Source organism: Polyodon spathula, chromosome 2 (assembly GCF_017654505.1).
Source record: "Polyodon spathula isolate WHYD16114869_AA chromosome 2, ASM1765450v1, whole genome shotgun sequence".
Classification (NCBI taxonomy): domain Eukaryota; kingdom Metazoa; phylum Chordata; class Actinopteri; order Acipenseriformes; family Polyodontidae; genus Polyodon; species Polyodon spathula.
This window is the reverse complement of record NC_054535.1, coordinates 52717259-52741635: the sequence shown is the minus strand read 5'-3', so window position 1 is coordinate 52741635 and position 24377 is coordinate 52717259. Positions and strand designations below refer to the sequence as shown.

General features: G+C 35.9%; 1 protein-coding gene across 1 annotated transcript; it reads right to left on the bottom strand.

Moving 5' to 3' along the window:
- Positions 1 to 3713: 3713 nt before the first annotated feature.
- Positions 3714 to 19464, bottom strand: LOC121298173 (transmembrane protein 165-like). The gene is made up of 6 exons (XM_041225096.1): positions 19171 to 19464; positions 10732 to 10957; positions 9147 to 9322; positions 6746 to 6928; positions 5127 to 5232; positions 3714 to 4377 (listed from the first exon to the last, which is right to left on the bottom strand). The coding sequence occupies exons 1-6, from the start codon at positions 19300 to 19302 to the stop codon at positions 4301 to 4303; spliced, it is 900 nt and encodes a 299-aa protein (XP_041081030.1). The 5' UTR covers positions 19303 to 19464; the 3' UTR covers positions 3714 to 4300.
- Positions 19465 to 24377: the final 4913 nt, after the last annotated feature.

The following is a 24377-nucleotide window of genomic DNA, read 5'->3' as shown; positions in this document are numbered from 1 at the left end:
CAATGTATTTCTATTTTTATTCCAAAATCTTTTTCCATATCTTCAACCATTCAATCTCTTGATTTATTTGGAATAATAAGATGCCCCATATTCGCAGAGAATCCTACCAGAGATTAAAGCCTACAGGGGGATTGGCTCTTCCAAATTTGCAGCTATATTTCTGGTCTGTCAATATCCGCAGTGTTTTGCATTGTGGTTTTTTTTGCATTTGCTGCTCTTATGTGCCCCACTTCCATTATGTGTATCTAAATTTAGTAAGAATCAACTTGCTTGTTATTCTCTCTGGATCTGGCCAGAGTTTAAATAGCATTTCAGGTCTTACTCGATTTTTGCCCTATAGACTCAAATCGCCTATTTTCCCCTTCAATGCAAGATTCCGGTTTCCATATTTGGTGTAATAATGGCATTTCGAATCTTAGACATATATTGATGACAATTTTGCCTCATTTGAACAGATGTCACAGAAGTTTGGATTACCTCTAACCCATTTCTTTTCGGTACTTGCAAATTTGTAATTTCGTACGTAATATAGTTGTGTAGTTTCCCTCTCTGACCCTTCATCTCATTGATTCTAAAGCACTAAATCCTTCATCCAAAGGCATTAAGGCTACCATCTACAGCCATATTTTAACACTAAGTTGTCTTTCACCAAATACATTAAAAACTTTATGGGAACAGGATATTGGGGCTGACATCTCGGAAAGCATCTGGGAAGGTCCTATTCTGTCCAGAATGCATTCTTTATTCTGTGCTCGTCATGGGCTAATCCAATTAAAAGTTTTACATTATCTTCACTTTTCTAAAACTAACCATAATCTATCCTGGATTGGGCCCTACTTGTGACAGAAGCAAACCAGAACTCTCTATTTTCATGTTTTGGTGCTGTCCCGAGCGGACACCTTTCTGGTCTTTTCTCAAGTATTAGACACACCTATTGATCCCTCACCACTCTTTGGAGTTGTACCCGAAGGAACTTGTCTGTCTAGGAGGAAGTCTGACACTGATCTTTGCAACTTTAACAGCTAGACATCGAATGCAATACTGTTGGAAACAGGCAACCCCTCCTCTGCATGTCCACTGGATTTGGGATCTCCTGCAGATACTCCAATTGGAGAACATTAAATCCACTGACAAATTTTACTGTCCCTGGCAGCCTTTCCTATCCCACTTTGAAGAGCTCAGGATTTCCCTCTCCTTAACTCTCCACAACGCCTTCTGGGTGCTAAGCGTGACATGACTATCTTTGTTCCTACTACTGTCTCTTCTCTTCCTCCCTTTAATTTAGTTATGATTTATATATCTTGGTATTTTTTGTGGGCAGCATGGTGGCGTGGTGATTAGTACTGCTGCCTCACAGCAGCAGCGTCCTGGGTTCAATTCCAGCTTAGGGGTCTGTGTGTGTTTGTGGCACACTGCAATGGACTGGTGGCCCATCCAGGGTGTAGTCTACCTTCCTCCATGCCTGCCAGATTAGACTCTAGCTCACTGCAACCCTGTAAAGGATTAAGCAGATAATGGATGGATGGTATATTTTGTACTGCATAGATCCATGTATATGCACATGTTTTGTATTTGATTTTGTCTGCTTGTGAAAACCTAAAAACAAATAAAAAGAATTGTAAAAAAAAAAAAAAAGACAAATTGCAAATATGCTGCTGTTTATTTTGTATATTTATAGTAAAGTACCATGTATACTTTACTAGTATGTACCGTAAAACTTTAAATAATTGCTGGGTCTCAAATAATCACCTGTCTCCAATAAGCGCTGGGTCTACTGGCAAATATTGTAAATAAATGCAGGGTCTCGAGAGGAGATTGAGCATAATGAAGTGCTTATAAGTGATAGCGATGAAAGTAACTTTCAGGATTAATAAATAATAATAGAAAACATAATTTAAGGTAAGCCTACATCTAGGCCTAATGTATATTTGTTTAATGCAGTGTGGCAAAGTGGTTAGCAGTGTGCAAGTGCAGGTGACCAATGAACAGACAGACAATTATAGTCCAGGTGCAAAGTTTGTTTAATGATATTTTTGTGTCCAGTGCCTGACATCAAAACAAACAGTAAACAATAATGAAGGTAAGTAATACAGCAGTGTGTATTACTTAATTGACAATCCCTGGGTTTGCCCCGCAAATAGTCCTATTTTTATTATACACCCACACAAAACACATACACAAGTCTGTTAGTGAGTGAATTAGTGCTAGTGGTGCAAATACGGTTACTTGTGATACAAGTGCAGTGCTGTTCCGGGTTTGGGCTGGCCTCTGGCAACAGCTCCGGAAAGTGTTAGCTGTCTAGTGATAGTAAGCAAACAGACAGAACAAAACAAACACTCATGATAATTCACAAAAACACAGGTCTTTCTGGGTCATTTACTATTATTATTATTATTATTATTATTATTATTAATATTATAATAATAATAATAATAATAATATAATAATAATAATAATAATCTTTATTTAGCACCTTTCATAGTGGACCACCATCACAAAGCACTTTACAAGATCTGAGACTAGGGTGTGTGAACTATGCATCAGCTGCAGAGTCACTTACAACATCTCACCCCAAAGAAGGAGCACAAGGAAGTGACTTGCTCAGGGTCACACAATGAGTCAGTGGCTGAGCTGGGATTTAAACCAGGTACCTGCTGGTTACAATCCCATTTCTTTAACCACTGGACCACACAGCCTCCTAAAATGAAGGAACAGATAACATTGCTTCGACCCCTATCTATACTGTAATTTATTACCCCTTTGTAAACTATTACAGCCGCTCCTCCAATCCACTGCTGTCACATCATTTCCCTTCCGGGGTCAATGAGTTAATGTACCAAAGCTCCGTCTCTTTTCTACATGACAGACTTTTAACCATTGGAACGAAGTGTCAGGCCAAGTAGTCCAGAGTACTCTGTTCCCGTTACTTACACCCTCACAGGTCGGGAGGGAGATTTACCACTAAGAATCACTGTCTTTCTGTCACATGCAGTTATTACATTATTAAAAGTTTTGATCTTTTTAAGCGTGCTGAAAGTAGGCCTGATACAAACCTCTTTTAACGTGTTTTGTTGTATTAACAATGTACACATTTTTTGACAATAATACTTATTGCTCTTATTGTTAAAAAAACAATTTAGAAGTGTGTATTATTTTTATTTGTGCTGTAAGTGTAGCCTACACGCCTATGTTCTGATATCTACAGGGCTGTGTTTTAGTGGATTTAACTGTTGTTATTATTAACAACAATGGTAGCTCTAATTCCGTTTTTAAATATAAATTCATACTTCTGCTTGTTCATTTTCCAATGTTTTGCATAGCGTATACTTGTTAACCAATGCATATATAAAAAGACTGCAATAATACTTTCACTTTATACTTGAGGGTGTGCAATACAATGCTATTTTGTTATAAAACAAAACTGTTACTTAGTTCCCACTGATACATAACCTTTTAACAAAGTTGCTGGAATGTTTAAATTGAGTTACGATGTTGCTACAAGGTTGTGCGTTAGCAGCTTATCAATGACTGCATGAAGCATGTCAAGCTAGAGAGCTCATATAAATGCCAGTCTCCAATATGCACCGGGTCTGCTGGCAAATACTGTAAAAATGGTTTTACGGTATTCATCTTTTAATACAGTAATTATGTTTGAGATTTACTTTCTAAAATAAAATGTAAAAAAAAAAAAAAGGCTATGCAAATACCACCAATTCAAACACATCAACTTTATTGTGATACACTTGCCTTTTAACCATTATTTACATGGATCAGGCTGTACAATCTTTTCTGCAGGATTACAATAATCATTTTCTTAGTTTGCTGCAGTTTGTCAAATATTGACAATGTAGTCACTGTACCTTGTAAGTTTTCAACCCACCAATGTAAAAATTCCCTGACATGCAGTACTTAATTTAAAAAAAAAAAAAAAGAAGAAAACACAATCAAGTTGGGAGAAAAACAAAAATCCTTTACACTGGTCTAAATATTTTAAACAAAAAATGCTTTGAAGGAATACACCTGGAAATTATACTGTACTCAGGGTTTAAAACTTAAAATGTTGGTGGCTAAATTTATTTTGCTACTACTTTTTGTTATCCTCAATTAGCACACTGATTCAGTGAATGGGTTGCAAACTCACAAAAAACACATTGAAACTATAACTGTACTATACAGTCAGACCTTTGACAGGATGTATAGCCTGCTGTTTCCGGAGTAGAACAATTGTACATATATACAAGACAAAATTACCTAACTGTCTTCTGTATTCACCCAAGACATTGGGGATGAAGGTTTAAGATTAAAATCCAGCATCTGGTTTGATGAAAAGTGCAGAGAATGCAAATGCCAAGAACACAATGCCACCTATAATCGTAACTGAAAAAGACAAGAAACAAACATTACATTTAGAGCTGCATACCCATTACGGTGTTACACATATTAACTCATTATGTACCAAATTACATTTAGACTTAACACTTGCCTTTAACAAAATAAGTAAGTCATAACAACATAGTTAAAGATAACATTAAAACAGGGTAGATGCCAGCTAAAACGTTCTGAACTGCAAAGTAGCCTGACCTCCAATGAGAACAATGACACTTAATGGGATAATAATAAAGGTTTCAGAGGAGGCCAAAGATTTGTATCATAATTACAGTCATATTACTAGGTTTAACTTCTATGGTATAATAAATATACAGCGATTAAAAAAAAAAAAAAAAACACACCACAAAAATCTTACATAATACAATTCCAAGAAGAAATGGCTTGGAATACCAATAAAACATAACGGCAAGTTAAATATAGACATTATATTTATACAAAGAAAATGGTACTACATTCATACAAGCTTTGAATGTTAAGAATAAACACACACACACACACACACACACACACACACACACACACACACACACACACATTATATAAAACAAAAAAATATGATTTCTTCAATTGATAATTATACCTAGTGGTTTATTCCAGATGAAAAGGGTACTGTAAATATCACAGGAAATTGTTTCCCTTTTCCAGACTACCAGGGTTTTTATCAAGGTACTGCAATGATCAACTATGGTTTAATGTACTCCCATTCAAATAATAATATAGTAATAATAATAACCTACCAGTTCTGACAGATATTTTCTGTGCTATCATTCTTCCTCCAATCACTGCAAGTCCTGTACATAAGCAATGCCCAAGTGTTCCACCAACTGCCACTCCAAATGGATCCTAAGGAAACAAATGAAATGTAAAAGACTTTAACAAAACATTTTATTCATAATATGAATCTGTTTGAGCTTTATAACAGCTATGACATAATAAACTGTGGATTTACAGGCTATGACAAAGCCAGCAGTATAGGTAACAAACTCCAGATTTATCCAATAGCCAAGCTAACCTATCAACTCCAGTTTTGAGCATGGTCTGCAAGTGTGGAAAATTCAGGATTTCCGTTAACTGGTAAATACCCGTCAGATGGTTTCAAAAGCTAGTTGGCGGGCAGAGATTGAAGCCGCTCGTCTGTTTGAGTGGCAGCAAAAGGTCTGCGACGGGCAGCTAGAAACACTGACCATCACTAACAAACGCGAATGAGTGCGCCTCTAGACTACACAATGGCAAAGTCGATCGAATGAGTGAGTAAACTGGGACTTCCTGCTTTGGCACATGCCTGTTCACAAAGCAAATCACTGACATCCTGATTTAACCCTTTCGGTCCTTCTGGAGGGGATGATTTGTTTATTTCATTTTCATCCATGATTCTGATTGACTGTGCCTTGTGTGTTTGTTGAAATGAAAGCATAAAGCAAATGCAGTTTATTTTTTATATGGATTTTACATTATCTCTAGTCTAGATACATGCATGTCAGTCTCATCTTACGCAAGTCTACACACCCTCATCTTTTCAGTAAAAAAAAAATAAAAAATCATGCTGATATTACACCTACAGTTTTCAGTTAGGCGAAGAACGTATGTAAAATATTTCAATAGGAAATTAAGCAAATATAATTGTTACATTTTTTAAAACAAAAAATAACGATTTTTTTCTCATAGGACTATTTTTTCTCCATAACTGTGGTTTATGTGTATCGCTTTAAGAGTGGACAGATAGAAATGACAATAACGTTTTGTGTTGTGACCGTTCACACTTTAGTTAGCCGTCACTGATTCAGGCAATAGTTTTTCCTAGCAGAGCTGCTGAAATTGCAGTGGACTGCTTTCTGCAAGGAACCAAGCAACATAAGTGTTTGCATTTTCTCCGACTGTCTCTTATTGTAATTACTAAAACGGCACCCCCTAGTGTACTGCCAGCATAAGAAAAGACTTGATCCACAGTGGCAGAGCACTAGATGGTGCTCAGTTACTTCTATAAAGACACTTTGCTGGTCTGTGTTACATGTATCGGTGACAGACAGCTTAAACTAAAGAGGAGCTCCTGAATTCAGGTGAAAGCACCTCAGACTTTAAATGTGTTTTTTTTTTTTTTTTTTTTTTTTTTTATTAAATAAAACATAGCACCTGAGTAATTGCAGTAAGAACGACTTAAAATGATGGTAAACATCGTAAAAACGTAAGGGAACAGTAAACAAATTAACTCTTTTTTTTTTTTTTAAAGCTACTTATTCTACAATTTAATTTAGCACCAAAGCCAAATTAGCTTAGAAAAAGCATGCTCAAGCACGCATCTGTCCAGTTCTTGGTTAGCTAAATGCAGACATGCAACCAAATAGAAGACTCCACATGCCTCCCTTGCTGCCAGGACAATTGTTGTTAGCTGAGACCGGTCTCCCCATTCTGCAAGGAACGTGAGTGTAAACGCCTGAACGAAGATTGGAGAAATGATATTGTGCCAGCTCTTCTGTGGCACCTTGTTTCCTGCCCCTGCTTCAACATCTGGGCTGCTGTTTACCAACTTGGATCTCTGGAGCTGCAACATATCAAATAAGTTATCACCACATCATGTTATTTAAATCCTTGTAATCTTCTAGTTGTAACCTGAGGTTTAATCTTATCTGCTCTATATTTTAAAGTATGATGCTAAGTCCTGATTTATCATGCACAGAATTGAAAATAAAAACAGGGCTAAGCGAGATACATACTAAAATGCAGAACAGATATTTCTTCATTATATAGATTGAAAGTCATTACGCAGTTTAAGTCTACTCATTATTCTTGACTGTTTCTGCTACTGTTTTTCCAATCGTGTTATTTTAGTGTTGGACAAATAGAATGGTTACCAAAGGTAAAACTTTTGTAAATATGACTGTTTGAGGATTTTCAGTGGTTTATCCAAATGCTGCCGCCTTAAAAGCCTACTGGCAATGGCAAAACTGCTTTCCAGTCTTCAACACAGTATATTTTGTATCAAAGCAAAGGCTGTCACCATTAGAATCTTACCAGAATTCTCGTAACAAATTACTTACAAATGACCCTTTAACCCTTTGCAGACAGCCCATTTTAATTTCGACTGAATTCCATCAATGACGTAATTGCTTACTACGCGGTGACAAGTGTGTGTGTGGGTTTTTTTTTTTTTTTTCAAATTAGCATAAAAACCTTCGTCAGACTTCAGACAATCAACCAAACAAACAACAGTTAGTCCGGTCTGTAGTTCAAGATCAATATTTTTTATTTCATGATTCCGCCACCACAACGCATTCTACAAGTACAAAAAACTACCTGACAGCATACTAAATCACCCAACATGTTTATAAACAAACAAAACATGTATTGTAGTGAAATATCTGTGTGACAAACTTCAGGCATGACAAACCAATCAAAATATATTTCAATAAAGCCCCTAACCAATAGAGGACGCAGTGCAGCATTTCAGTAGGTATGGTTGCAGTGTTTACTTGAGATTACCATAGACCACCGCATCAAAGCGCAAGAGGGGTTTCTAAATCATTTTGCAAGACCCAAAATGCTTACTGATCCAAAACAAATACGGTAGACTACATTTTTATAGAAAATGTTGATGGAATAAATGCCACAAGAAGACTATCCCCTGATTTACATAATTCTTCACACTGATATGAAGATTCAGAAGGTTCCAGTTCTGCTTGTTTAGTTTTCAATAGACGTTTGTTATGTGAAATAAGCCCGGGTTATAAATAGACTAATGTGTTACGCTTACAATGTTACATGAAATGTTGTTATTAGTGTTACTCTTTATTTCATTAATTTTTTTACATTATTGGGTCCTTTTTCATTTTGTGATTTATGAATTTGGTTCAATGTAGTATATTACTTGTATTGCTATTAATTAGTTATTATAATTTAGTATGTATTTATTTTTTATATTGAAAATGTGTTGTTTTTTCAATTTTACAGACAAAGCGCACTAAGTATTTTTCTGAAACAAAAGTTGTTAAAATTATAATTTTTTTTTTTTTTTTTAATGTTTGCTGTTGCTCAGGCATTATTCATATTCTAACCTGTGTATGAACATAAGTATACAGACAATATTTGTTATGAATTAAAAATATTTTTAAAGCAATAAAAAATAAATAAAAGAAATGACAACGCTGTGCATGCTTTTTCTACATTTGTTTTGCTTTCTAGTTGGGCAAATTACTTAATGTCAGAGCATAACCCTTGGTCTGTCCTGGTTCTCCAGACACTCAGCTTTTCAAAAAGGAAAGATTTTTTCCTCTGAGATGCTTTATAAATGGATATATATATATATATATATATATATATATATATATATATATATATATATATATATATATATATATATATTAACTCACATAATAAGCTGAAACCCTGCCAATCACTTCTCAAAAAGGTAAAAATGCACACCTGTCAAACAATTTTGAATACAATCAAGACCATACATGATATTTAAAAAAATATTTCAGATTCTACTTCCTGTGATGTACGGCTACCACTGATAACTTTACAGTAGATCAGTAAATTACACTCTTTAGAAACTTTTGAGTCGCATTCGAACTAGGTCAGTGTGGGTGTACTTGACTACAGAATTAAATCATTATTTATTTATTAATCTGCAGCAGCTTTGTAGAAATGTATAATAGTGTATACTTTAAGTAGATATTTGGACTGACACATGCTCTAGAGTTAAGTCATCTCAGGTCGGCCCTCAATGTTAGAATTCTCACAATTAGCCTAGACACACTTACTTCTTCATCTTTTTTCTTAATTTCTGCTTGAACTTCCTCCAGCTCTTCCTGTCCTTCATCAGGACTCATTTTATACCCCTCTCGAAGCATCCGGATTCCAAAGATGGCAAACAATGCTGTTGACACGTAGTAGGTATATATTCTGGGGATGATAGTGGTGGCATACCCAAACAGAACTGTAAAATACATTAGTTTTAAAACATTAGTTCTCGTATGTCATTCACGGATGCTAGTGTCTTTCTCTCCTTAAAATGTAGGCATATGTTTTGATGAAAAATGTTTATATTTAATTTTCTTGCTTTTGGAATAGTTTTCTACATCAAATGCGAGCTCTGTCCTCAATATTATACCAAATGTCCGAACATAATTAACACATTACAATTTAATAATAAAACTAGAGTACTGTATCAGCTTCATTTTCAAACTTTTGGAAACTTGCCCTTCATATGATAAAGGAATCTGGAATACCATTACTTAAATAAAACTACTTTTAAACAAAATAAATAAATCACACCTAAAATTATTGCAGTGGGTGAAGCAGAGTAACAAAGCTACATTATAGGAGAAGTTGTATACATAGAAATAACAGTTGTCATGATGAAGCTGTAACTTCACCACAGAGAGTATTACTTTCAGTATAAGCCTGCAGAACTTTGGATTGTTAAACAACAAGCACAGCTCTATGCTTTATTTGTGTGTGCTAATCAGCACAGTGCTGTATAATTGTACAGTACAGATACACTGTGTTCCAATTAATTCAAATCAAAAAACTTTTCTGGTCTGACCTGTTGTAAAGCTTTTATATCCTTAAGCTGCATGCATCTGTGTGACAGAGAAAGAATGAATCTTGGTTATAAATCTCCCTCCCGACCTGTGAGGGCGCCGTGTAAAGGGAACAGTGTGCCCCTGACTGGATAGTTTGACAATTCATTCCAGGGAATGGTGGAAGTCAGCCATCTAGAAAAGGGGGGGGGGGGGGGGGGTACACCAAGTCATCGCCCCAGAAGGGAAGCGATGTGGCAACTGCGGAGGAGAAACGGTTGCACTTGCTAACAAAGGGAGTCGTGGCAAAGCGATCTGTTCCTTTGTTATGGTTTTATGTGAACCGCTAAAGGAGAACTAAAAACGTGCCATGAATGTTTAGTATTTGTTTGTTTTGTCATGTCTAATTATACTTGTTTCTTGTTATTAGAATGTTAACATGTACTGGGAGCTGTTTCTTAAGGCCATCAACAACCCAGACAGCATTTCACAACAGTACATAGATAAATATTTCACCACTTGCATGTTGGCACTCACTCTGGACTTGTGATCGTGTGTGTGTTCATACTGTGTTTAGTATTTTAGGACTGTAACCCATTGTTTAAAACAGTGCAATGCACATTGCTGTGTATTGCATGGGATTATTATTTACGGTCGCAACGACCACAGATTCATAATAAAGATCTGTTTGGACCGTGAACTTTGTTGTCTGTCTTCTGTTAAATATCACATCACCTCTACATCTGCGCACTGCAAACCACATTGAAACAACCGGTAAAACTGATTTGACTATAACACCACCCCCCCTTAAAACTTTACTAACCTGACAAACAGGTCATCACCCCTAGTGCAAGCATTGCTCCTGCCAGCACAGTCAAGCGATTGTAGCGCATGGCCATGATAGCTGCAATAAAGAAGGTCTTATCACCCAGCTCGGAGACGATGATAACAGATATTGCAGCCACAAAGGCATGAATAAACCCCAGGTTCCCTTTGGTGGCAGCATCCTCACCCACTGCAGGACCTAGAAGACGCTGGGTAGGCAACTTCTGCAAAGAAACATAAAACAGACATATAATAATACAGTTTGTTGCAAAATACAACTAGAACCAAGCAAACTGTACAATGAAGACTATTATTTTTGCTAATCAGTAGTTCCTTATTATAAATGGAAACTTGGTTGAGCACAAACACAAGAGCACATTTCCACTGGTTCAACAGTTAGCAATACAAAATATTTTCAACGCATTTGAAATTGCAGGAATTATATAGCACTTTAAAACGGGCCAACCTGTGGTGTTAGTTTTATTTTGTTAACATGTCATCAACACTATAATTAATACTTTTTAGATAAATTATATAACGGATGTGCAATTAAAAAAAAAAAAGGGTTGTCAAAGGGACAAACTGCTACAAAAATCTACTTGCCCCCTCCCCGTCGCAAAAATCAAACACAAAAAAACAGAATATATCGTGTATTAGTTTGCTTTTTATTTAGCAATGAACACAATCAATCAATTAGTGATTAATAGCAGTAGATCTAGCCTTGTAGCTTGACTGGTTCACTAAATTCTTGAAGATACACAATGTGACCCCACCCCACCTCAACAATTGTATAACATACTTTAAGGAAATGTTCCTTTCAGTGCAGTTTGGAACACATTTGCTTGTAAATTTAAGTAACATACTAAGAGTACAACTATAATAAGCAATACTTGGGAGTTATTGAAATATAAAAATAGCTTCTGCCTGTTTTTTTTTTTTTTCCCCACTCTCTCTATAAGCTGAATACAACTGATGTACGGGTGTTTTAGTTTGTTATATCACAGATACAAAATAATTGCCAACTATTACTGCTGCTTTGTGGAATTCTGATTTTTCTTGAGGTTCTTTCAATTTTATAACTGCTGAACCCTAGATTTTTTTTATATATAACCGGTCAAGTTTCTCTGCATTTTTTTTTCTACCAAAATACACACAATATTTACAGTAGGCTCCATCAAATTCTGCCAAGACAAAATAGATTTTTTCTTTTGTTTAATTCCATTATATAGTTTTTTTTTAAACAGTGCACAAAATTTTACAGCTGGTTTGCTGCAGCAGGATGATCCTGGATTCATGTTTTTTTAATTTTTTTTTTTTTTTATTGGGTGAGTGGGTGGGTCGTGAGGGCAACATTCTTTCCCTGCACTGCTCAATGAAAAATAAATACATACATGAATTAATACATAAACACACTGCCATGAGATTTAGTCTGTATTTTATTTTAAAATAAAATATTATACAGATACTCTCACATAAGCATTTAATTTATATCATTGCAAACATATTTGTCAAACTTCATGTTTTAATAGTTTCACAAATCGTTGGACTGTGTATGTCCAATAAATACGTAATATCGGTTCTGTTCAAAGCTAGTAAAAAAAAAGTTTTTTTTTTTTTTTTTTTTATAAATATGGTAAATAGCAAACTAGGTTAGCAACACTAAAATTGAAAGAAAATAAATAAAAGATTTTGCCAGGGAAAGTTTGACCTTTTTTTTTTATTATGTACTAGATTGCTGCATTTAAATATCAGGTTCATGTATTAAAAAAGCAATTAGCGAATTTACAAAAAAACATAAATAATACCTTAAGATCAAAAGATTAGTCTATGTGCTGTAAGAAGCTCTCAGGCAGTCATTTCTGGGTTTTTTTTGTAACCAACAGAAGCTCAGCTTTTTCCTCAGCTAGCCAATCAGAAGTGATATGGTTGGGAAGCAATTAAGTTTTCAGAAACTTGCGTGGCTCTATAAATATACCCAGAGTGCCTTATTAGCAACGGAAAGAACATAGGAAAAATAAATAAATAAAAAATAGTTGTCCGATGAGCAAAGTATAACACAAACATTGTTGTTCCAGGCATCGGGCGATACAAACTGCACACCCCTGTATAATATAGTAAACAAACAGAATAATTAACACTGACAGGCAGCAGCCCTGCCCCTGTAAATATGTGTGGGGGAATGCAAGGTTGGCAGTGATGGGGTTAAATCTGTCCCTGACAGCAATCACAGGTGTGGCCATTCCCCAATTAGGTAACAGTTTCTAACTGGGGAGTGGCCACATATATAAAAGGCACCAGAAATCCTTTGTTTGGTGAGTTTTTGATCGGTGTGTACTGTGTTTGGGGGCCTATTTGGAGAAGTTGAACGCCCAGCCTGCAGCAGTTGTGTGCATTTCTGCGTTTGGTTTAACCTTTTATTTTGGCCCTTGAGCCTGTTCCCGTGTTTTGTTTCTATTTTTGTTAATGTGCGCATCAGCGCTTCACTGCAGCTTCTGTCTCCCATCAGTCTCTCTTCCTGCCGGTAACAGCTTGGGCCGTGACGCTATCCTGTCACAGATAGATTTTGTCCAATTTTAGCAATTAAAAAAATTAATTAATTAATTTAAAAAAAGGTAATTGAATGAAATCCACGGCAGGTAAATGATCTCAATCCCTTGTAGATATTGTTTAGGTTTAGGTTAGGTTTAACATGAACACAAGCCTAAAACACTTTACTTGCTGTATGTATTTTGACAGGTAGTACTTTCTGCCAGAAGTGAATTTAGTAACACTGATAAATCAAATTGCATGTGATATGTTTACTGAATGTTTAAAAAAAATTATACAGCATTGATGCGTGGATTTGCTAAATAAGTGGTATTCAGAGGTCACGCTACACTAAAACCTGCATTTAATATAAGCACATACATTTAAAAATCCTCGCTAAGCTTAAAATGTATTTATAAATTGTACTGCAGTATTCGTACTGCACAGTATAACATTGCAAACATGAAATAATAATTTTATTAAAATAAAGACAAGCTAACCTTGAAAGTGTTTTTAGTTTGAAACATTGTATGGCTGCTCAAAAGAAGACGTAAATAACAATGTGCATCAAACATGCTTGTTTCAGACACAAAGCCTAACAGAAAACAACACAAGCACAACTATTAAATAATTTCTTCCATAAATCCTTATGTAGACTGTTACAACTGCAGTTACAAATGCAAAAGCTAGCATGGCTATACTATACTGCATGTATACCAGCCAATGCATTATTTACTATTGGTACCTAATACAAAAGGTCAGAGGTGACGAACTGTGTGAAAATAATTGGAAAGTGCAAGCACACAAACAGTGGTTATGCACAAACAGCGTTACCATGAGGACTAAAGGTTAGCAACAACAAAGAAAAGTTACAAACAGTATTATTATTAATACCGTGAGCCTCACGACTGATGTCAAGTTGATGCTTCTATTTGTTTAAAGGCGGACCAGCTTATTTTGGCTTAATTAATGGGAGACAATTTGAAGAGACATGGATTGTGGGTGTAAACTGTCTGACCCCTTAATGTATAACACCACAGCCTTGACCCAGAACTTTAGAATTTAAGAGTCATTGCATTGCATCTACTGTTTTAAAGCAGTGCTTTCCCAACCTTTTTTAATATATGGTCCACCTTGGCGTTTGGATTTTTCCCACGGACCACGCATTTTTTTCACAACAGCATTTTGAAACAACTGTTTATGTGTCTATGTATAAGTACATGTAGAAAGTAAAGTATTTATATAACGTACTTAACTTAATGAGATTCCTGGGCTTGAATCTTCGCTACCAGTTCATCAGAGAATTTTATTTTGCACACTGAAAGTTGCTGATGGCAAAGTTCCCATTTCTTTTGTTTAAAAAAAATATATATATTTTCACATCTGAACTCCTTGTAGATAAATGGTCACAATTTTGCAAGTTTAGGAGTTTTTATGACAAAACCACCTGACAAATAATGTGGTTAAAGCAGTTTGTTGTGTTGCTAAATAATACATGTTGTAGTAGCAAAAGATCTGATTGTGTAGAAATGGGTTTTTGCAAGAACTGTGTAACCGAATTTTTGAAGTTGTTTGCGGACCACAGGTTGAGGAACCCTTTTAAAAGTACCACCACAAGGCACTCTTGCAGGACATGTTGCTGTTTGAGTCTCTGCATTGATGCGTAATTGAAAAGAGTGAATAATAATAATAATAATAATAATAATAATAATAATAATAATTGTGTACACCCAACTGTGCATAGTAAGACTGTAATTCTTTTGAGGGTTTCTGGTGACATAAATGACGAGTGCTAACTCAAGTGATTTATTAATGTCACAAGAGACCCGAGATAGAATTACAGCCTTATTAGACACAGTGCTGGAAAATGACATGTATTATTCACTGCTTTTTTGAATGGAGTTGGAGGATTCCCTCGTCATTTATGAGCCTCTGCTTTCTGAAGGCCATCAGTCTACACTGCTGAACATCCCATGCAGGGCATGTGAAGAAGTTGGCATTGTTACTCTGACAACAGAACTAAAAAATATATTTGACATTCCAAAATGTCAGAGAGGATTCCAAAATACAAACAGACTTTTATATTTGTGCTACAATGTGAAAAGACATTCAATAATTCATGTGGGATCAATGTGAAACATGCCTTTGTCAGAAATATTATTTTTCACACATATCCACAAATGTAATCTGTGATTGTATTTTGATATGTATTATTATGAGGAAATGTTCAGTTTTGTGGGCACCTCTACCTACAATTAAACAAATAATTACAGTAAAGTCGGTAAGAAAATTAAAGGTTTCCTTCACTGGGCAAATAGTCCTTTAAATAAAAGTAACAAGCTTTTAGACCCGCATATAGCACATGTTTAATTATAAGAATCAGTGCATTAACAATTATACAGTTTGAAAAATAAAGCTGCAAGCGTGGGTAAGTTTAATCAATTTAAATATATAGGCTTTAGTGTATCAGAGTGTATCGGAGTAAGTGCTGTGATGTGAATATATGTATAAGCACTAGCTTCTGGTCCAAAAGCACTTCACTTTTAAACTAAGGACTGTCTTCGCCCACTAGAAGGAAAACTTTTCATTTATGAAAGGCTTGGTTTTTAAAATGGTGTAACTGACAGCATTGTGATGCGTTCTAATGGTAAACAAACTAAAGTTCTGGGGGGAGAACGTACAGAATTGAAAGTCGCAGAAGCTTCTTTTTAGCTACTAAACAAATTAGTTTGGCTTTTGAATAGGAAATGTGTCATTTTCAAGGGTAAGGAAATGAATGGGAGTTACTGTTTACTGGACAGTAATGCCATCGAGACAGTGGAACCTCGAGAGCGAAGATAGAGATGATATTAACCCTGATTATACACACTGAACCAGCTATTATTTTTCGGAATATATGGATCTCGGTTCGTATTCAGAGCCATCTTGTTTTTTGAAATTGACAGAAAGTCTGCTATTATACTGTCGAGCTATGTGGTGGGTATAGTTTCTATTGCCCTTGACTCACCAATTTTTGACTGCAGTAGACGAATGTGTTCGGATTCTCTTGCTTTTGGACAAACTCCAGTCTATGTTTCCTTTGAGAGAGCCACTACTTCATGTTGTTGGTTTTCCTCGAGCGGGGAACCGCGGCTAACCGCTGCCTAGACCTGAAAGCCGGCTGGGCTCTGCACAAGCCACACATTCTGATGCGTTTAAATGATAAGCCCAACGATGGTATTATTGGGTCTGAATGATAGTATTATCACTTTACGTTCAAGGGTATTGCATGATTTTTTTTTGTATGACACACATTAGTATTATTTAGTTCCATAAATTACATTTACATAAAAGAAGAGTTGTCAGACTGATTTGTAAATGTAAACAATAATACCTGTTTCTTTAAAACGCCCACATACCCCTGAAGAAGACACTTTAGAAGTGGAAATGTAAAGAAACAGGTGTTATTTAAATGAGAGGAGTCTGACAAGAAGACAGTAAAGATATGCAAGCTTCCAATGCTTCACTCCATTTCTGATGGCAAAATTAAATCTTAATTAGCATGGAATGACCACCTTGAAATAGAAATAGACAAGTGACACAAATGACAGGCTTGCTGTTCATTTAAACAGATCGCACCTGTGTTTTGTGGAGGGGAAATGTCTTGAAGCAAGAAGTGGTCCAGGGGCTATACACACGCATACAGGGCCAAAGCTGGGTGGCTCAAACAATGAGAATCTTCTTCATGTACTTGCTTAATTTTCTGTCCCACAAATTTCTCACTGACCATTGTTGCCATTGGTGGTGTTTTGTTGCATTGTTGTGTTCATGTACTACTTACTGAAGGCAGTGTTTGTGTGTTTGTTTTTAAAAACTGAGGTTAGTAGTTTTATCATCAACTTAATTATACACAGGTTATGTTATTATACACAGGTCTCACGCCACCATAGAAAGGGTTTTCAGGAATAAATTAATACATTACCCACCCAGATACACGTCAGTTGCGTTTTACCTCCCTTGTCAAACCCCATTTTATATATACTGACAAGCTACGGTAATGCAACAGGTAATCATTAAACACATTTTAGATAGTGTGATGTGTTTTTTTTAAATCTCTGATCTTTAGCAGTTTTTGTGCATTTTCATTTGCAAATGAACCGTGTGCCTTATCGTGCACTACATTCTTCAATTTTGAATACTGACTTTGGATACTGTTTTAATTCTGGAAACTTTTTTTTTTTTTTTTTTAAATCTTTTTCTAAATTGCATTAGCTTTAATGTTGTACGCAGTTTTGGGCATGGGTAACACTTTGATTTAATTTTGCTGTTGGGTCGTTGACAGGGAATTTTACATATTGCTACAATATGTACCGGATTTAAAAGTATGTACTGTACTTCAGTCCACGTGTCGTCTCTTTTTGGCAAGTGATATTTCCAGAATCATATCGTTCTTAATTAAGATCATTCTGTTGAAAATATAGCACTGTACCAACAAAACCAAAACAGTATATCTAAATGGAAGCCTACTTATTTTAAACACTATAAAAATTTTCTATGGAAAAAACACAAGGGACAGACAGGGGTTGGAATGGGCCAAAATGTAATAACACTATGTAACACAATTTTTGTTCCTGGGTAGTAAGTGTTATTTCCTAATTGCTTATGCCTCAAAAGTATAGAAAACGGCTATTATTCCCCACAAACTTTGCTTTTGTGACCAGGACAGTGATATTTCAAAATATCACTATTTCCAATGGGAAAATGGGCAAATGTGTGTCTTTTCGTTCACATAAAGTCAGAAAAAAACAACATATGAATCCAAATTAACATGTATTTATACCAAAGTAATACAAAGATGACTACAAAAGATTTAGAAGCGAGTAGTTTTTCGAGATTTACAATTATACTGTACCTTTCCCAGACAACACATCACCAGTATAATTGCAAATCTCGAAAAACTACTCACTTCTAAATCAAAATGAACAGAACCTGTACTTTTGATAAGTATCTTTTACACAAGAGGCGACACTGGAGCGACGCAAAATAAATAGGGTTGGATGCAATTTGTCGTGTGACTAGACCCACTACAGGGTGAAGCAGTATCCAAAAGGACATATGAAAAAATAATACTTGCCGTTGAAAAATACCCAGAGTTTTATGACAAAGATTATCGCAACTATAAAGGTACAGATATGAAAGATAACACATGGGAGTCAATTTCGAACGAACTGGATAAGCCTGGTGGTATGTACTATTTATTGCCATATATGTTGAAATACGATCAGAGAAGTCACTCATAATTTCCACGTCGATGAATATGTACCAGTCTTGATCATAGTTTTGTCAATAGCAATTTAAAAAAAAAAGTTTATAGATCTCTCAGTTTTCAAATCTGTCACATCACATCTGTACCGGAACCCCTGGGTTCAGTATAGTTTGCGTTAACAGTAGGGGCACAGATCACATCACTACAACATAATGGCACAATATGCATGTCCAGGGTTAGTTTGTTCCTGGTCATACTACAAACCTGACACTGTACTTTGGTTTCATGTGGACAGCTGGCAAATGAATTAACCATTTGTTATGTATGTTTATACTATCCAAAATAAATAAATAAAAAAAAACGATTACTTTACTAGATTAGTACAAATGTACATAATTCTTAACTTTTGAACTAGTCTGTTGAATATAATCTAACATTGCACACCATTTGGACGCAGCATTAATAATCATAAGGAATAAAGGCTGTGCTGTAGCTTTAAACGACACGCGAGTCCTTATCATGAGGAAAGTTAACACAGGTTGTGTAACAGAAGGAGGAAGTCATCTTCAGCTTATGAAGCAGTTTCTGCGTTACAATAAAACGATGCGCCACAATTATAATAGTGACTGAACACATTTTAAAGGGTCTGGTGCAGGCTGCTTTTACCTCTTGTTGCAGATGCTGAGGCTGCTCTTGTGGTTTGTCTTCCTGAATACCGCCGACTCTGGCCGACAACAAAAAGATAACCAGCAGGGCAAAGGCGAAATTACCTCCATGCCTGACAGTTTTATAAAACATTTTTAAAAAAAATTAAAATACTGTCCTAAAATTAGAAAAAAAATGGCTACAATAAAGTAGGAATGAACAGCGATATTTTACTCTAGATACCCATTACTGTTTAACCCCCTCTGTCTGCTCAAAACTAACCGGACTGCCTGCGCTTCCTAACGTGCTGCTTCCGACACGCCGATCAGAATTCTTTTCCCACCCCCTTTATTTTTTCAGCCATTGACTTTCAGACAAAAGCATGACAGCTTACTGTACTGTGCTGCGATTAGTTAAGTGTGTCGTCAATCACATTGCGTCACGGATTCTGGTTTTAAGTTAGGTCGAGACTTGTAAAAGGAACTAAACGAGAAGCCATTGCAAATCCTAAAGCTGATCGGTTACAACAAGATGATGGAATATTTTGGTTAGTTTCAGCACTACTGTATTGCTGCCTGGTGCTAAATAGTTATGAATTGTTTCCTGGTTCGTACAAAACGCCACACTTTAAGGATTCTGCGATGCTAGTTCAAGATTTGTTGACTTATGTGGCAGCTAGGCACAGGTGGATTTGCTTTAAATCGATACACTACAACTGTGTCTTTCTGTTTAAGGGGGGGGCATTTACATTTTTTGATAGACTCCCCAAAATAGTTTATTATTGGTGGACGAAGACAAAAAATTAAACACCCCTCATCTGAAACACGCGTATTTGTCTAAACTTTCCCAAACATAACACAGTTGTTGTAAATCCGTTGTATTCAGAATGGGCAACGTGGCATACACAGTAGAAACGCCTCAGTCGGTGGGATCTCAGTTGGCAGGTGGATAAATTTCATGCACGAGGAGCAGTATCAAATGTTATGGCTCTGTGGGCCGCCTTTCGTGCAAATTTGCATCCTCAACCGTGAAGGAGTTACAGGAGGTAATCTATGAGGAATGGTCAGAAATTCAGAACATTTTAAAAACCTGGAACATATTTGGAGTCGTTTTACTTTATTTATTTATTTAATAGAAAGTAGACATTCTAAAGCTTTGTCAGATAATTTATTTGTTTATTTATTTATTTGTTTATTTCCTGTTTATACAAACTGAATCTGATCCTTTTGTACTATGAATGATTACGCTTTGCGACCGCGAAGTAGACAGTTCTAATATTATACTTCAGCAGCCAGCTTTAAAAAGTAAAAGTACAGTTTGAATTAGAATTGCAGTGCTTTGTTTCAGTTTTCAGCACTGCAGTATTTAGGGGAAAAATAGTTTTTGAAAAAGAAGCCTACACATTTTAGTACACGTGAATAAATACGGTTTCAAATAATGTGTTTTTTCTGCACTATAATTTATAATATTGGACACAATTGCAAGTTATGGTACAACGCTAAACCCCACGTCACTGCTTCTGTCATCAATCAATCAGCCAGTGGAAAGCTGTACCTTTTTGGAACATCACAATCATGAACTAATGCTGGTCGCTGGCAATTGCTCTTAGTTTATCCGTACTGGATAATATCTTGAAATAAGTTATAAATCCGAGACTGACTAAATCTACCGACTTTCGCAGCGAAATTGTGAACACAGCGCAGTAAAAAAAGGAAACAGAAAACCAATCAAACCGCATCAATAACTAAACACAAACATTCAGAGAGCTTTTATTGAGTGTTCAGCGTGAGGCATCCGACAGGCATCGCACAGCACAGCTCAGTATTAAGTGTTCCTACTTACACGTTAATTTGAAGTTCAGTCAGGAATTACGTTTTTACAATGGTATTTAAAATAAATAAATAAAACACAGGATCAAGAGGGAATTGCAACAGAAGGAAATCAATTTAATATATAAGTACACATATGACTCTACATTAAGTGACAGTATAAAGTCAAATCAAATGAATGTTTCATGTTCTATGCTATACCAAGTTTTCTCCTGCTACATGCAGGTGGCGAAGGTTTTCATAATTTCACCAACTAGAACTACACGAGGCAAAAGTGGGTTTGAAAATGAACCTGAAGACTCGTCATGTTTAAAAATTATAACACTTCACAGACAATTGAAGTCAATGGGATCAAGCTTGAAGAAGCCAATTTAACTACCTATAATTAGGACAGTTAGTTTTGGCAACGGAGAACCAAATGTACAAAACCAACAGAACAGCAAAAATGGGCTGTACTACCTTTGGAAGATTAAGCATGGTTCTGAAAGGGAAACTACCCATATGCCCCAAGAGTAAAGTCTTTGACCAGTGCGTGCTGCCAGTGCTAACTTACGGATGCGAGACCTGGACCTTCAATGCAAAAATGACTCACAAATTACAAATGACTCAACAGAGTATGGAAAGACGCATGCTGGGAATAACACGAAGAGATACGAAAAGGAAGGAATGGATAAGAGCGTAAACAAAAGTATGCAATGTTATAAGAGCGAAAAAACTGAAATGACAGTGGGCTGGACATGTAGCAAGAAGAACAGACCATTGCTGTACCAAGGAGATTATACTAGACTGGATTCCAAGAGATATAAAGCTACCAAGAAGACGACCTCCTGGCAGATGACAAGATGAAATTAGAAAACACGCTGGAGCATCGTGGATGAGGGATGGGGAGGCCTTCATCCAACAGTGGATTGAAAAAAGGATGAAGATATCTCCCCCTCTCCCCCTCTCTCTCTCTCTCTCTCTCTCTCTCTCTCTCTCTCTCTCTCTCTCTCTATATATATATATATATATAAAGTGTTTGATGTCATACAACTTACTTACAGAATAAACATATTGAGGTCTATAATGATCTCACATTAGTTCATTGTAGAAATCCCACCCGTGTTTCCTCCAGGAGTGATTTATTGACCCCCTATCAGCGGAACTAAAGACAAGAAACTACAGTGAAATTAATATTGGAAAAGGTTTATGAAAATAAATGAGCTCTGTTACTGTTAGAGCATACAAGTAGACCCCATTACGCAAATGCAATACGTTACACACACTGCTGTTGCTGCTAATGTTAAACGTGCAGGCATCGCTTTAGCAACGCTTAAAGTGATGTAGGTAACTTTTCAGTGATATTGACATGTTTTTCTCTGCTTTCTAAAGTTCTTTTTTTCCTATTTGTTTTCTTGCTTTTTCTCTTTGTACAACTTGCAGAGTGTACTTCCAAACATGAACAGAAGATGGTACTAAAACTTTATGTATGGAATGGGTTTACTTTTGTAATACGCTTACACTGTTTTTTTTTTCCTTTAATGACATATTTCTGGTACAGTGTTGCAAATACACTATTGACAACATTACAACTAAAAGTAATATAGAGGCTGTACTCAGTCTCACCTGTGTAAAATACAAAGAAGTTTTTGAATAAAAAAAAATTCAGAAACAACCATATAATAGCCAGTGAAAGCACTTTTAGAGAATCTGTGTGGTTTGATGGATATGAGTATAGCTCCATGTTAAGATTAAGCCAGTTGTACAAAAAAAAAAAAAACATCCTTCTACTGCCAATTTTAGCACTTAACTGGCTCAGAGACACCCTGCTGTATTATTATTATTATTATTATTATTAGACATGTCTTGGTTCCTAGGTAGGATTCAAGGAAAAAAGGGTCCACTAGGAGAATGTGCAAGCCGACTTTCCAAAGTGATCATGGAGAACTGAGAAGACTGTCATGCTCAAAGCTTGTGATTAGGTGTTTGGTCAGCCACTGTAGTCAGGAACCAATATTCATTTTAAAGGCTACCCAGTAATCTACCTGCCAATCATTAATGGAGTTGCACATCAGTATTGTCTCTTGTATGGAGTTGCACATCAGTATTGTCTCTTGTATGGAGTTGCACATCAGTATTGTCTCTTGTGTTGTCAGAAGCCAAGAGAGCTTTGTTTTTGTTGCAAACTAACACAATTTTGTCTGTGATAGTAGCTCTAGTATTACTGAAACTAGATGCTTTTGCGTCTAAGTTCTGAGTCATAGTTTAACGTGGGAGACCACGGTTTAAAGTTATGCATTTCTCAAATGTTTTTTTTCTTTCATTTATGTGTGAATGCAGATGATACAAAATCCCCACTTTACCAAATTCTTAGGCATGTACCCTAGAAAATCTGCTGCATAGTTGCATGGAATTTGTAAGATAAAGTTAACATTGGTTGTATTTATTTATTAGAAAAAAATATATACGTTCTACATGATGCTTTATTGTTATATTACTTTTAGACACAATAACAATGTATTCATTGTTATGTTTTCATGAAGTTTAGTCTAACTTTATGGTTCAATTTATGAGACTGGTAAACTTTTTACCTCAAAATCAGATAACACTTTCTGTGTGTAGTACAGTCACCATGTACTAAAGACATCAACCATTATGGTTTTTCTTTCTGTCTGAAATGTTGTATTGCATGCATTTGTACTACACATTGTATAGAAATACCACAGTTGATTGCCTACTATGTGCAGTCAATTTTCATTAAAACAAACTTGTGTTACATAAATTTACTTAACATGAACTGCCTGTTTCTGTAAATGATTTTATCCTCAGTCAGCATATTCCGCAAGTAAGCATTTCTTTCATTTTTTAGGCATGTGATAACATGAACACTGGATATTTGGATATTATAATATTTAGTTATAGCCAAAATCATGTATCAATGAAGTTTTAATCTGCACATCGAAGTAATTTACATAAAACCAAATTACTTGCTTAACTTTAACCATTGCACTGCCAGTGGCAAATTGTTCCATTCTTGTCACATTTTCACTAACAGCAGACTCAAATCCTAACTCAAGACCTGTCATGACTTGATAAAACATATCATGAATCACATACTGTACATCCCCTCACCCCCAACAGTGGTCTATTGGTCTTATTCTGTGCCGCCTTCTGGTTTGACGCAGCCACCACTAAACTGACACTGCCACAACCTCATGATACTTTGACATCCACACTACAGTTTGACGGAAATTTACCAGTATGGACTGAGAAATGTATTTTTTGAAAAGCAGTAATGTACATGTATAACTAATTATTTTATTGTAACTTGCACACTGTGTAAAAGGCACATCCCCTGTACTGTGCACATGGCTACTGTAACACCCACCTCTTTACTTCCCTAATTCTCCTAAAATTTGT